Source organism: Fukomys damarensis, unplaced genomic scaffold (assembly GCF_012274545.1).
Source record: "Fukomys damarensis isolate Sample0158 unplaced genomic scaffold, DMR_v1.0_HiC HiC_scaffold_37, whole genome shotgun sequence".
Classification (NCBI taxonomy): Eukaryota; Metazoa; Chordata; class Mammalia; order Rodentia; family Bathyergidae; genus Fukomys; species Fukomys damarensis.
The window spans coordinates 19,677,811-19,691,935 of NW_022900949.1; the positions used below are offsets into that span (position 1 = coordinate 19,677,811).

Below are 14,125 nucleotides of genomic sequence, written 5' to 3' on the forward strand. Positions count from 1 at the left end.
AAAAGACAGTGACCACTTGGATTAAAAATTACTGTAGTGAAAGACACATTGCCGTTAAACCCTCTTAAAATACTTCCCTTTGCTTCACTTTTCTCCAGTCGTTCCTGCCGCTTTCTGAAGCGGTTCTGGACATCCTCTTTGAGAGCCTACTAATGTGATCATAAGTACAGCGAGCGCTGCTGCCGAGCCCCCCCAGTGGAGAGGCCTGTCTGTAAACAGTGTCCCAGCCCTGGTCTGCCTCGCCATGGTCTGGTGCAATTAGACACGCACAAAAAGATCTTTGAGAGCCACTGCTGGGGAGTGGCAAGAGGACAAGGAGTACTTCGAAGGGGATTGGCAGCCATGAGTCTTTTATTGTGAGTTTTAAGATGTTTTAGCCAAGCATGGTGGTGCATGCCTGTAATCCCGGCACTCAAGAGGCTGAGGCAGGAGGATCACAGATGTTCAAGGCCAGCCTGTGCTACATAGTGGGTGTAAGCCACCTATATAACAAGACCCTGTCTCACAGGTGGTTTGTTTTTGGTACTGGAGATCCAACTCAGGACTGTGAACTTGCGATGCAGGTGGTGGCACCACTGAGCTAAATCCCCCGCCCCCTGCATCACAATTAAAAAAAAAAATCACTGTATCTTCTGGTCATTCTTTGAATATTTTTATATACAAATGTAGTTGTCAAGATTATAGGACGTGATTGATACGTTGGAACCTTTTGTACCTAAACACCTCCCACCCGCCTGCCACCTGAAACATGACCACTATTACTGTAATGACATCAGAAAATACTCCTGGTGAAGGCATCCCACCTAGTTAATTGTGAAGTGTGGGAACATACAAGTGGGTTCTACAGTGCAAGTCTATTTGCTCTTTATGTCAAACCACCAAGTTAAATATTTTGGACGTGAAAAATAATGATAAGCAGATTCCTCAGACTGTCCCTGTAGTACACTCACAGTCTTGGTATTTTCACTAACTTTCCTTCCATTCTTCTTAAACAAAAGCATATGGTGTAATGTATTTCCCTCCAGACCAACAATATACTTTAAAATTAAAAACTAAAAAAAAAAAAAAAAAAAAAAAAAAAAAAAAAAAAAAAAAAAAAAAAAATCCTGGTGATAAAGACATTTTGTTTCCATTTTCCTTGTGCTGGTTGAGAACCGGGAGAAAGAAAGCAGCAAGAGTTCTCGGCAGCAGCGGGGCACTCAGCATTCTGGCTGGCTTTGTCAGTCGGACTTTGAGAAGCCCCAGGAAAGAGTCAGCAGCTCACACCCAAGGTTCCACTCTTGCAGTTAATTTATTAGGTCATTAATCACCCCTGCGCTTTCAGAAGAGCGGTATCATGAGTGGATGTGTTACAGGTTTTTATAATGCCCTCAAGCCAGAAACACTTAACCTGGTAAGAGTTACATGTTGTTCTTTGATGAGGAATTCATTCTAGTGACGAGGTACAAAAAAGTAATAAGCATGCAGCCCTTTATTTAGTTTTGCAAAGTCTCTGCTTATAATTCTGTATATTACATGACAGTGTTATACAAATACATGTATTTACAAAAACACTCCAACTGTGCAAACTTGTTGCTTTTTAAAAATGTGTGGATAGTCCCATTTCTACCCATCCCAATATATATTTTTAAAGCATGCATAGAAATTAACTTTGGTGTGGGAAAACTACTCTATGTGTGCTCACATACAGTATTTTTATGCCTGTGTATATTTATATATTTACAAAGGTGGATCAGTTTACAGAACCGTACATAAGTGTACATTTTAAAATCCACAATGTAATAATGAGTGTTACCAGGTCTCAGAAAAGAAAGGAAGGGGCTGGGTATTCCAAAGCAAACAACTAGAGAATCTCAGTATGTTCAAATTTTAAAAAAAGAAAAGAAAGCGGGAGGGAGAGCAAAGAAAACTAGCTTGCAGTGGGCTAGCAGATTATTATACACACTTTTCACGGCAGTGCAACAGTTTTGATAGATTGCTTCCTAAATATGCCTCCCTATTGGCTTGTGTAGAAGTTCACTGGCTTTACTACTTTCAAATGTACAGTGCTATATAGTATCAAAATGTCTTGGCAAAAAAGATCTTGAAAGGAACCATGAAGTTTTGACAAAAATAGAAATCTGTAATAAAGCTAAATAACACTAAAATAAAGGGAAATATTATAGCATCTGTTTTACAATTTATATAGTCACGCCTGTGTATTTCTCTGTTCACTTCTAGTCTCCATAATGAAAAATATTTTTATACAAAACATACTACATTTCTGGAATCATACATGTTTTACATGCTTCACACAGTTTTCCCATCTCTCACACACGCTTGCTCTGACCATTTTCTTTTCGTAGCACATGCTTACTTCATTAGGTGGGTATTGCATCTAGACAGTCAACACTACGCAGTGACAGCGGGAACAAAGTGAAAAATGAAACAAGCTTCGCTGAAATCTATCAATCCAGTACTGAGCAGACACTGTGCACGAACCCTCAAACAGTACAGCAATATTTTACATTCTCTGGTGCAAACAGGTGTAGACTGCTAAAAGACACAAAGTGGGGAAACGAAAAAAATTCACTCCAACTTGGGCCTAACAGGACTTGGCCTTTAAGAGGTCTCCTTTGCTGTGGCCGGGGTGGCTTTGCCGGAACTTCCGTTCTGGGCCTTGTAGCTGGTGAGGCCGGGCGAGTGGGCGGCCCTGCCAGCCCTGGCACCCTGGCTCAGGGAGGTCGGGGAGGCGGGGGAATGCGGCGAGGACAGGTGGGAGCCTTTCCCTGCGTGAGCAGCGGGGCTCTGGAACTTCAAGGAGCCGTTAGAGACAGAAGGGATGTGGGAGACGCAGTGTGCAGGCCGCCCTGCTTGGGGGCTGAGGGGGTTAGAAGTGATCACAGGTTTAGCAGCAGGTGGATTAGGGACGGTAGAGCCGTCAGCACTAGCAGAGGGCAGAGAACTGCTTTTCCCAGAGCTGGGAGAAAGGGCTGGAATCTTAGAAGCAGGTAAGGAGGGGGAAGTAGGCTTACAATCCCCACCAGCTCTCTTAGCACTTCCATTGGCCTGCGAACAGAGACGGTGGAGACAGTGCGTCAGAAAGCTGGCAACATGAGCAACCCTCAGGGCTGGCGCCACGGCCGCCTGAGACCATTCAGCCACAAACAAAGACACGCTTCACGGTCTGCGCTAGCTCCTGTGCTTTTCTGGACCTGGTGGAGACCCCGCCCCCGGCGCGCAGCCACGGGTGTAGCACACAGACAGAAAGCAGGAAAGCACGAGAGACGAGACGCCACCCGGGCCACGCTCCCGAGGGGCAGCTTGGCCGTGCGTGGGTGGGGCTGCGGACCGGGTGGCAGGGGCGGGGTGAGGGAGCGTTAACGTGCTTCTAAGGCGACAGACGTTAGTACTGTGACTTTACGGGCAGTTCAGCCACCAGCTGCTTTGTCTGTGCTTCCCAGTGTTCTGACGGAGCACCGTGGTCACCAGGACAAGTCCACCGGCCAGGCACCGCGTGTTAACAGTGAAAATCTGCAGTCATCCAGTCAAAGACGTTTTATTGCATGCATGCGAGAGAGAGAGCGTGGGGGAAGACTAACAGCCGTTTCAGACCTTCTTCACGCCCCCCCATCCAGGGTGCCTACGTAAACCGTGTCTCCCACAGGAAACCCAGCACTGGGTGGACACTAGGAGTCACTTCTTAACCGCAACAGAGTCCATCCAGAAGTGGGTTTAGGGTAAAACTACCTGGCGGAACTGGCGGGGGTCCTGCAGTTTGGGCTGCTTGCTGGGTTTGTCCAGGCTGCCGGGCCGGCTCTTGGCGCCCAGGGGGACGGGCATGCGGCTGGTCTGGGGGGTCCCGCTGGAGGCCTGCGGAGGGGACAGGGAGAGAGAGGGAAACGGTGAGCAGAGCGTGACACCCAGGCTGCCCACGGGGCGCAGGAGGCCGAGGGGAGAAGCCAGAACCCTGCATGCAGGACAGACGGAGGAGACACCGCCTGGGGTTAATCAGAAGAATCACACAGAATCACCGCTCACTACTGATCCGACGGAGTTTAATGTGAGTTTCAGAGCAATCGCATCAATGCAGACGGCTGGTGCCATCCTCACGAGTACCCAGCACCCATCAACAAAGGTAAAAACAGGTCGATTAGCGGTTAGACACCTGGGTGCTGCTGCTGTTCGGAAGGTGAGGGAGAGAGGAGAAAAGGGCATCATGGCGAACACACAAATGACACGAGCCACCGCAGGGAAGCGATTAAAATCACAAGACACCTTCTGCTAACGGTGATTACGGCAGGTTTGTAAGAAAGCAGCCGGGGAGGGGTCTTTTCACGTTTCCACCAGACCAAGATACCTTACGTGAAGCTGAAGATACAGACGTGGGGGGCTCTGGGGCAGGGGGGGCTTCATCCGGAGCTAGCGAGTTTCGGGGAGAGGCCTCGTGGGCCGAGCTTGCACCCAAGTCTCGGTCGGAGGTACAGGAAGTTTCCGCTAGGGCTTTGGGGCTCATTTCACTGATGGTGTTTTCCAGCTGTTTGATGGTCTGCTCCAGGCTGTCCAGCGTCCTGTAGGTATTTTTTCTAATCTCGTCGGTCCTCGAAATCTGGCACGCGCTCTCTGGGCCTGGCTGCTCTTGCCTTCTGCTCGTGGTTTTCCAGGCGTCCTCAGGCTGTGACCGGGCGATTTCGAATCGCGTGGCTTCTCTGTGCTGCGTCAGGGTGCCGTCCTCCTCGTCCTCTTCGTAGACCACCACCTGCAGGGTCTTCTTCCCCGTCTTGGTTCCTGTGCGGATCGCCTGAGTGAGGGCAGCCAGTTGTTTTTTGGGGAACTTGAATTTAAACTTTTTCTTGGGGCTTTCGCCTCGGTCATCGGCTGTGTCACTCCTGCCGTGGGCGTCCGGTGACTCCGCTGGGCTGAGGGCGCTCGGCTCGCTCTGACTCCCTTCCTGTCCTCCCGCGGTCTTCGGCTCGATGGACAGGAAGTGTGGCTGCCACTTCTTCTCCTGCTGTCCTGCGTGCAGACTGCCAGGGGCCACCTGGCCAGGAGACTGGGAAGTGTTTTTCTGGACGGCAGGGTCTCCGTCTTCCTCCTCTTCCTCCTCTTCCTCTATCTTCTCCTCGGTCATCATTCGCTCCAGTTCCTCATCACACTCCTCAAAGATGGTGGAAAGTCTCTTGTAGGCAGACCGGATGTCCATGGGCTCCTCAAAAATGATGATGACCGGCTTTTTGTCCAGGCACACGACTGGCTCTTCATGTTCAGCCCCTTCCTGTTGCGAAGCCGTCTCCTTCCTGGCGTTGATGTTCACCGTCTGTACATCCCGGCCCTTTTGGCTAACTATATCGTGGACCTCGCCACTGGACAGGACCTGGACGGCGGTTTTGGTAATCATGAAGGCGATGTTGTCGGTGGCCGCAGTCTCTTCGGTGGGAGAACTCGGGGTGCGCTCTCCGTTCTCACGAGGAGGAGCCCCGTTCCTATGCTTTGTGTCTTTGGGTCTCAGTACCACCTGGGCAGAATCTGTCCTGGGGGTGTCTTGGTCTTGCATCCTGACCTCACAGAGGCTCGGTTCTGCTGACCTCACAGGGGAGGGCACGCGACACTTGTCTGTGCTTTCTTGTCCTTGCTGACCTGTGTCTTTCGACTCCCCACAAGCCGCCTTCAGACCATCAGTGTCAGGTGGAGGGTGCGGCAGTACTGGGACTTTAGATCCTCTGTTTGCTTCCTCTTCGAATGGCTGCATGCCGGTGAGATTGAAACTGACCTTCGGCACACTTTTCTGGGAATAGTTTCCGTTATCCCTGAATAAACTTTTATTGGATGTGTAACTTTCCCTCCTTAAGTTGCCAGTTTTATATCCAGATGCTCCTGATGCCTTGGGAACACTATTCTCCAGTCCTGTTTCCCACTTAGGAGGGTCCCCAGGCCTCTGAACCCCTGTGGCAACCTGAGAGGGGAACCACACGTATTAATCAGAAATGGGTCAGCAAAGGAAATGAGCTGTGCTGCTTGGGGTCAGTGGGAGAACAGGTCTGCTGGACTCACCTGGGATTCCACCTGGGGGCCGCTTTCACTGTCAACATCGGATTTCCGAACATCTTCGCGGAACAATTCCAAATTCTGGCAGAACAGTGTAGGACATGTTACTCCACAAAACCACACACCCCCAAAGTGGACTAGAACTCAAGCGTTCCTTTAATTACATCTCCAAACATGCTGCCAAGCACAGCTGTAACACACCAAAACAAAGCCTGCAGCTCTGTTTACCTGGGCTTGCTTTGTTCTCCAACTTCCAAAAATGCCCTGCGTTTGCATAAGATGAAAATCTCAATTAGCAAAGTATTTCAAATGTTTTAGATTTTTTGGAGGAGCAGTTAAAAGAATAAAGGGGCCAATCTGATTGTGAGCTCAGCAGAATCTACAAAGACAAGAACTGCAGAAAGCACAATGCAGGCAGCAAGCAGAATGGTTGGTTCTAATCCAGACCCGACTCTCTACTGAGCGACTTCAGGCAAATCATTACTTTACTTCTCCGTGCCTCAGTTTCCTTGCCCATGAACGGAGGGACAAGATCAAGAGATTTCTCATGCTCGTCCCTTTCACCTGGTCGTTTCAGTGCTGTCCCCTTCCCTTGGGTACTAGAAATGGAACCCAGGGATGTACGCTTGCTAGGAAAATCCTCCCCCACTGAGCCACATCCCAGCCCTTTTTTTGGTACCAGGGATCGAATTCAGGACCTTGCGCTTATGAGGCAGATGGTGGCACCACTGAGCTAAATACCTGGCCCTCCCAGCCCTCTGAACTTTATTTTGTGACAGGGTCTTGCCACATTGCCCAGGTTGATCTCAAACCAGTGAACTCAAGAGTAGCTGGAATTACACATCTGGGTCACCAAATCTTACCAGTCTCTGCTTCATTAATGAAAATTGTCCCAGAAAGACTTCTGCAATGGTTTCGTGTGGTCATTTGGGACAGGGAAAACAAACAAACAAACAAACAAGCACCCAACCTTTATTTTTCCCCGGTCAAGCAACAGATTGAAGATATCCCTGCAGTGTACGCTGCAAGTGTCAAAATGACCTTCAACTCATCACTAACCAAGACGGTCAAGGTCAAATCTGCAGTGCTGCCGCCCCTGGGTAGCCACGCAGTACCAGTGGTGCAGGAGGGGAGGGCGCCCTGGGACCCTGTCCCGGTGCACACCCTGACGTGAACGGACGCAGTGGCCTCTTAAGCGACCAAGGGGCAGAGTGAACCCGCTGTGCAGGAAGCTGCGACGCCTGAGCTTATTTCCTTCCTAATAAGTAAAGGAATGTGCTCCGAAAGAGAGACTGCCAAGGATGCAGAGCAGCGACACAGCTGCTCATCACGAGTCACTGTGCGCACCAGGAGCTCCCGCCACGCCAGACTCCCTGTGCTGGGGCCTCACATGGCGGCGGTGCGGGGGGCAGGGAGTGCGCAGCCTCTTAACCCCCGGGGAGCCCCTGGCAGAGGTCCACGCTGACCAGTGGCGCTGTGAGGAGGTGCGCACACCACGACTGTCACCTACACACAAGCATGCGTTTAAAGCGAAGATGGCGACCACGACGCTCCGGGCAGCTTTTACGTTCTGTCTTTTGTGGTCCTGGGGATGGAATTCAGGCCTCGCACACGCTGGACAAATGTGCTACCACTGTGCCACCTTGCCAGCCTGTTTTCTGATCTCACGACGTACCTGGCAGTGTCTGTGTCTCACAGTGCAGAGCAGACACTTCTGAGGGTCCCGCCCGCCCCACTTGGGAGCGAAGGACCCAGCCGTGAGGGTGCAGGCGGTCACAGTGCTCTGGTGGCCTTGGCCTTGTCAGCCTGGCAGGAGAGCACCTCGGAACCGCACACCCCGCACTAGCAGGGCCTCTGCACGGCCAAGGCACCGCTGCCCTTTCTTCTCGCTGCAGAAGCCCAGGAGGAGATGGTGACCATAACTGGGTAGACCATAACGGTCCCAGTGAAGGTGATTTTGTTAAGGCACCGATAACATAATACAGCTCAATAATCCAGTCCGAGCCAAAGTCAACCCAGCGCAGTCCTCCTGCCCTGGTTAAAAATGGAAAGAATGTTTGCACGCATTCAGGGGCAGTAGGCAGACAAGGTCAGTATTAGTCCCGGGGAAATCATCCCAAGGCACAGGGTACACGAGTCAGCAGATAACCCTGTTGGACCTGTTTGTCTCCCATGAAGTTCCCTCGTTGGTGAACCTGTGTGCTGCATTTGAACCACAGAGTTTCTTTTGGGACCTTGCATTTAGATGACACAATTACATCAAGGAAAAGTTTTTAAGGAACAAAGTAAGAGGTTCCAGCCAAAAGTTTCAGCTTTTAAAAAGGCAGTTAGCCTATTACACTACGGCATGAGCGAGAGGTTGCTGGCTGAATCAAAGCAGGATTGGCCCATGATCTCACGCGGACACAAGCCCGGCTGGTGGCCTACTGTCTGCGTTTACCAGGGTCAAGGCTGGCACTGCCCTGGGTGGCAGGGTCTGTGCTGTTCCCACTGTAGAATATGTGACCCTGCAACGTGTGCATCTGAATTCTGATGCCGCACTCTAATGGAAGACCCCCGACGTGAAGAAGTCACATGCGGTTTTCACAGAAGCTATGACTATTATCGCTGGATTCGAAAAGGGAACAGATGTCTCAAAGTAAGTGCGTGAGCTTCACCCAGAACAACTCGATCACGATAAACCCTAAAAATGCACGATGCTTTCTTAGTCTTTGACAGTTAAGACTCTGCCTGAAAGGTAATGAAACCTCTTTGATGTTCGTTTTTAGACCCCCAAATCTGGATTGCTTAGTCAACTGGAGAACCACACTCAGTATGCATATGAAAAATAAACCAAAATTAGAGACACACGACAGGAAAATCACATAAAAGTACAGTACAAGTCTGGAGGCTTCGTTATGACAGAGGGAAAGAATTTTAAGAGAACATTTGACTTATGAAAGGATAGATGAATAGCCAAAGTAGAGACTGATAGTGACAAAAATTAGGGGACTAGTCTAATACTCATTCCTATAAAACAGATCCATCCACTGGCTACTCAGTAATGACACAGAGAAAGTTCTTGTAATTAAACCCTGCGCTGGGACTGCTGCTTTCCTGATGGATCATGCCTGCAAGGCGAGAAATCTCAGGCCGGGGATGCAGCTCAGTTCTGAGTTCAATTCCTGGGACCACGAAAAAAAAAAAAAAGACGAGAAATCTCATGCAAGATTCTAGCCAATAAAAAAAATTCCACTACAAGACAATGATTTCCTCCAGAGAGACCTTTGAGAACTTTCACTTCCTTGTCACTGGTTTTAGACAGAGTCACACTGGCCGAAGGACACTCAGCCAGGGCCTTTCACGAGGAAGTTTCAATTAGGTCACAAAGGAAAATTCCATATGCAGCGAAAGTAATATATTTCCAATGTGATCTCATGGTTTAATCAAATTAGGTTTTCTTCATAAGCAAGATTTATCAGGAATTATTAATAATCTCCCAGGTACAAAAACAGATCTCTTTCCTCTTTAGTTTGTAGTTTGAGGCAGTCTTGCTAGGTCACTGAGTTGCCCAGGCTGGGCTCGAACTTGCGGTCCTCCCGCCTCAGCCTCCCAGAGTGCTGGGGTTAGGGGCCTGGGGCAAGTCCCCCCTCTTGTTAAGTGCTTCGTGTGTCTGTGATGTGACAGACACAGCTCACACAGGGCTCTAGGGGGTCTGCCGGCCACACAGGAGCAGGTTCTGAGGGCTGGGTTAAACTAGTCCTCCACAGTGCTCTCCACCGAGCTTTCCTGTACACGGACCCCCACGGCACCCAACTGGAACAGCTGTATGGAGACTCACATGTTTTCCTGTAAGGGAAAGTAGTGGCCCTGAATTCTGAAATGTAAGTTCTTGGTTAGAACTTGAATTGGTACAGGTTTTACCCTAAAATCCCCCCCGCCCCCCCAGTACTCGGAATCGAACTCAGGATCTTGTCTTTGCCAGGTAGGCGTGGTGCCACTGAGCTACATCCCTGGCCCTTATCCTAAAATTTATAAAGACTCTTAGTTAAAATAAGAGTATGCTGAACCCTAAAACCACAAATGCTGTAGATTCAACTTTAATTTGCAGCTCCAAAAGTCAGGCCAAATCCTGTCCCTGAAGTACTTAGGCAATGACAGCCACAAATGTATTTTAACACGAACATTATACTGAGCTTAGCTTACTATCTTGGAAGATACACTAATGCCCTGCAGAGATTCTGTCTGGCATCCCTAGATGTAGGTGTAGATACACGCTTGTGTGTCTCCACAGTTCCACCTTTGTATTTATGTGGTGAAAGGTATTTTCTGCTGTCACTCTCTTCCCTGAATCTGAGGTCTTTACCCATTTTTCACAACGATGTTTTGGTTTGTTTTGTAGAACACATGTTAAAAATTGCAAAAAAGCTTCTGTATATTTGGGCGCTAGTTTTTGTTTTGTTTTTTAAAAATTGCTCTAGAAAAATCTCAAAAGGTATGGGAAGACACTGTCTAGTTTTTCCCTACACTATTGTATTCCACGCATAAGAACACAGCTTTTTTATGCTAGAAACCTGAGCCAGGTATCTCTGATCGTGACCTAAACCTGTGTCTCTATTAGTTTACAACAAAAAGGAGAGAGGGAATGAAAGTCAAGTGCAGAAGGACCATGCTAGTGTTGGAGGAAGGAAGGGCTGTCTGACAGCGAGGCAAGTGTGCAGTGGCCACCTGGTTACCTTCTTCTCCTTGGGCGGGGCTGTGGCGCCTGGCCTAGTGTCTTTAACGTGGCTGTCAGCCCGGGACTGCTCAGCGTGACTGTGTGAATTTACATCCATAAGGGAACACTTCTGGAATGCCTAAGGAACCAAAATACGGAGGTTACAGGGATCCAAGTGTACAAGGGGAAAAGAGGGGCACACACAGGAATCCAGAGGTGTGGGGACCCCAGCCCTGGTCCTGCAAGCAGGCTCACACAGGGGGCAGCACCCGCTGGGCCGCAAGCCTGCAGGGTGGGTTTGGGGCAGAGGCCAGGGAAAGGCTTCCTTACCAGGAGAAAGTAGACAGAGGGCTTCGGGGGACATGCTCAGCCTGGGCTGGAGCTTAGTGGGGACAACACTTGCTTAACATGCGTGAGTTCCTGGGTTCAAGCCCCAGCACTAAAAAAAGGGGGAGAAATAATACCCTTTCTTCTATGTGGGGAGAACCCGAGTTGCATTAAGTAGGGTTCCTTGCTCTGACTTGAAAATGTCGAATATGCATGAGAATCAAAACAAAAAGGTATCTTTCTTTTTTCATCTTTTACTAGCTTTGTTGAAATTACAGAATGAGGAAATGAGGACATTTTAACCCTTTAGACCCTCTGACTCTCTGAGGCAGAGACAGGTCCTCCTGTGCTCTGAGGCCAACTCTCAAGTGGTCAACTGAGGCTCTGGGCCAGGCGGCTGCCTGGGCTATGGAGATGTTCCCACCGGCCAGCTGCGGGCCCCGTGCAGGCCAGCGGCAGGCCCATGTGAAGGCTGAGCCAGGTGGGCCAGGCCTCAGACAGACAGGAAGTACAGGCTGGCTCTGCAGGCTGAGACAACAGGCCCTGGGGAACTCCGGTCATGGCTGGAGGACAGGCGCGGAGCAGGGACCCGAGGGTGTGAACACCGGGGATCCCAGCAAACCCCCACTTACGCTGCTGTTACCTAGCCTCACTCAGGGAAGAGGGAAACCAGAATCTCTGCGTGCGAGGGGGTTTTTGTTTTTCAACTCCCCATTCTAATAAGGGGAATCATTTTAAATAACTGCTCAGGGCTTTCTTTAAATGTCAAGCGTTGAACTTTAGGACTGCCCGTCCTGTTTCCGCTGCACCTGCGCTCCCTGATGCCCTGCGGAAAGCCAGTGCTGCTGGTGCCTTGGTTGTGTTTGGTTCATCTTGGATGCGCTTGCTGAGGTCATTTGCCATTTGCTTTGGGCTCTTAGGGTCTGGATTCTGCAGCTTGTGTTTTTTCCTGTGTCCAGTGGCACGGACCACAGGAAGCTGTCCATGACCACTCTTGGAGGAGGCTGCAGTCTCCTCGTCCTGCCTGGCCTTGAACTCCAGGGCACGCATAGGCAAAGAAAGCAGCGTAGCTGCTGAGCCAGGGCCAGCTTTCCGGGTCAGCAGGGTGGGTCTTTATTCCAGGAGGAGGGTTTGGTTGAATTAGGGGTGTGGCTCTTCATTCACCACTGTTAAGTAGCTACCGGTCACAGGGTGAGAAGTTGGACACTGCTTTCAGAAAGGGGGTCACCAAAGATGGAGACTTTGGTGGAGGAAAACGTCCTGAGCGGTGGGCAGGGTGTCAGCACTAAGGGCAAACGAGTAAGTGCTGAAGCAGTCTGAGAAGTCCCTAACCTAGAAAGCCACGCTTCCCATGAGGGAGTCTCCGACCAGTCTGCGAGCTTTAGGGGGGCTGGAAAGGGCTCCTGTGCAGGCCGGTACCACCAGCAGCCCCACCTTCCCTGGAAATTCCAATCAGCTCAATTTGGGTAGTTATCACCATGGAAACCAGAGTAGAACAAGTGTCTTGGAAATAGTGTGGCTTGAAATCTCTCCCTACTGCAAACAAAATCTGAAAATTGCCAGGTGTGCACAAAGCCACCGGTGCAGCTCTGAGGCCCCCAAGAGGCTGAGCCTCACTCTGATTGAAAAGCATCATCTAGTAAGTGTGAGTCGGCCAACACACATGGTGTAGGCAACAAGTTCTTAGAACACACTTCCAGGGCGGATTCACAGTCATGGTCAAAGAGGGGATCAGTTTTCCTACAGCCCTTGTGTCCTATCCTTAGTCCTCTGGGCCAACCATGGCTCTTAGCTAAAAGTACACACCTACAGTGATAGAGCGGCCTTTCTCCAACAGCAAGGAAAACCGGGAACAGGATGGAGCTCTGCAGAGCCTCTGACAAGAGGGCACCGAACAGGAAGCTGGCATGAACTCCGGGAGGCTGGTGGCTGACCTTGAGCCACGATTCAAGGTCAGTCTGTGCAAGGGGTAAAGCCAAAGAGCAGGGACCCACATGAAATGTGCTTCAGCCAGGCCTTAGCAAGACAAGACGGGGCCGTCTTTCTGAATCCTGACCGCACCTCCCTTGAGAGGAAGTGGAGAGCAGTAAGTCTAGAAGGAAGGAAAGTAACTCCTGCCAGCCCGGGCTAGCGAGGGATGCAACTGATTTTTCCACACAGTTTCCCGAGTTGTCTGGTGAAATGGTCCACTCTCCCACATGTCTTATACCAAGAGCCTGGGGAGGTGGGTCCACGTCCACGCCAACCCGAACGCGCCCGATCTCGTCTGATCTCGGAAGCTAAGCAGGGTCGGGCCTGGTGAGTACTTGGAAGGGAGACCTTGGGAAGCGGGAGGTAAAGGCCAGAGGTGTAGCCTAGCTCCGAACACCCTCCAGCTAACAGCCCGGCCAGCCAGGCCGAGAAGGCAGGGAGCCAACCACACCACTCCGCCCACTTACCTGCAGCTCTGCCATTATCTTGTCTCCCTCTTCTTCTTCCTCCTCGTCATCCTTCGAGGAAGAGGTAACGGCTGGGGGTGGGGAGGGCGGCCAGGCTGCAGCAGGCTCCTCTCCTGGACACTTCGTGGCTCTACTCTGAGGGCTCTGTCCAGCATCTTCACCGCTTGCCTGTGGGAGATTCGAACCACGGTTACTGGCTTCGTACCTCCCAGATGCTAGCAAAAAGGGGGCAGATCATGCTGTCTGGTCTCCTCATGTCTAGCTGAAAGGCTATTTTATTCCCTGGCATTTAGTCTGAATTACTGTTTGAATAAGCTGTCATTTGGTGACTGAAGAATTTTTTTTTGTTTTTGCTTTTGAGACAGGGTCTCACTATGTATTCGAGACTGACCTGGAACTCGCTGTGTAGCCCAGGCTGGTCTCGAACTCACAGCGATCCTCCTGCTTCAGCCTCCTGAGTGCTGGGATTACAGGCGTGTGCCACCATGCCTGGCTCTGGATTGAAGAATTTTTTTTGCTTTTGAGACAGGGTCTCACTATGTATTCGAGACTGACCTGGAACTCGCTGTGTAGCCCAGGCTGGTCTCGAACTCACAGCGATCCTCCTGCTTCAGCCTCCTGAGTGCTGGGATTTGGGATT

At 50.4% G+C, this 14,125-nt stretch overlaps 1 protein-coding gene across 15 annotated transcripts in view; it reads right to left on the bottom strand.

Annotated features, from left to right (window-relative positions):
• Positions 1 to 1,295: 1,295 nt before the first annotated feature.
• Kiaa1217 (KIAA1217 ortholog) overlaps positions 1,296 to 14,125 on the bottom strand; it is a 674,425-nt gene continuing 661,595 nt past the window's right edge. For 8 of the 15 annotated variants that reach the window (XM_033759334.1, XM_010619812.3, XM_010619809.3 and 5 more), the window contains 6 exons: positions 13,486 to 13,653; positions 10,740 to 10,859; positions 6,031 to 6,105; positions 4,340 to 5,932; positions 3,730 to 3,852; positions 1,297 to 3,048 (listed from right to left, as the gene is read on the bottom strand). In XM_033759334.1, coding sequence (XP_033615225.1) covers positions 2,602 to 3,048; positions 3,730 to 3,852; positions 4,340 to 5,932; positions 6,031 to 6,105; positions 10,740 to 10,859; positions 13,486 to 13,653 — 2,526 coding nt within the window. In that variant the 3' untranslated portion in view covers positions 1,297 to 2,601. Of the gene's footprint in view, positions 3,049 to 3,707; positions 3,853 to 4,339; positions 5,933 to 6,030; positions 6,106 to 10,739; positions 10,860 to 13,485; positions 13,654 to 14,125 lie in introns of those variants that run through there. The other 7 variants (XM_033759336.1, XM_033759335.1, XM_010619810.3 and 4 more) reach the window with 6 other exon arrangements.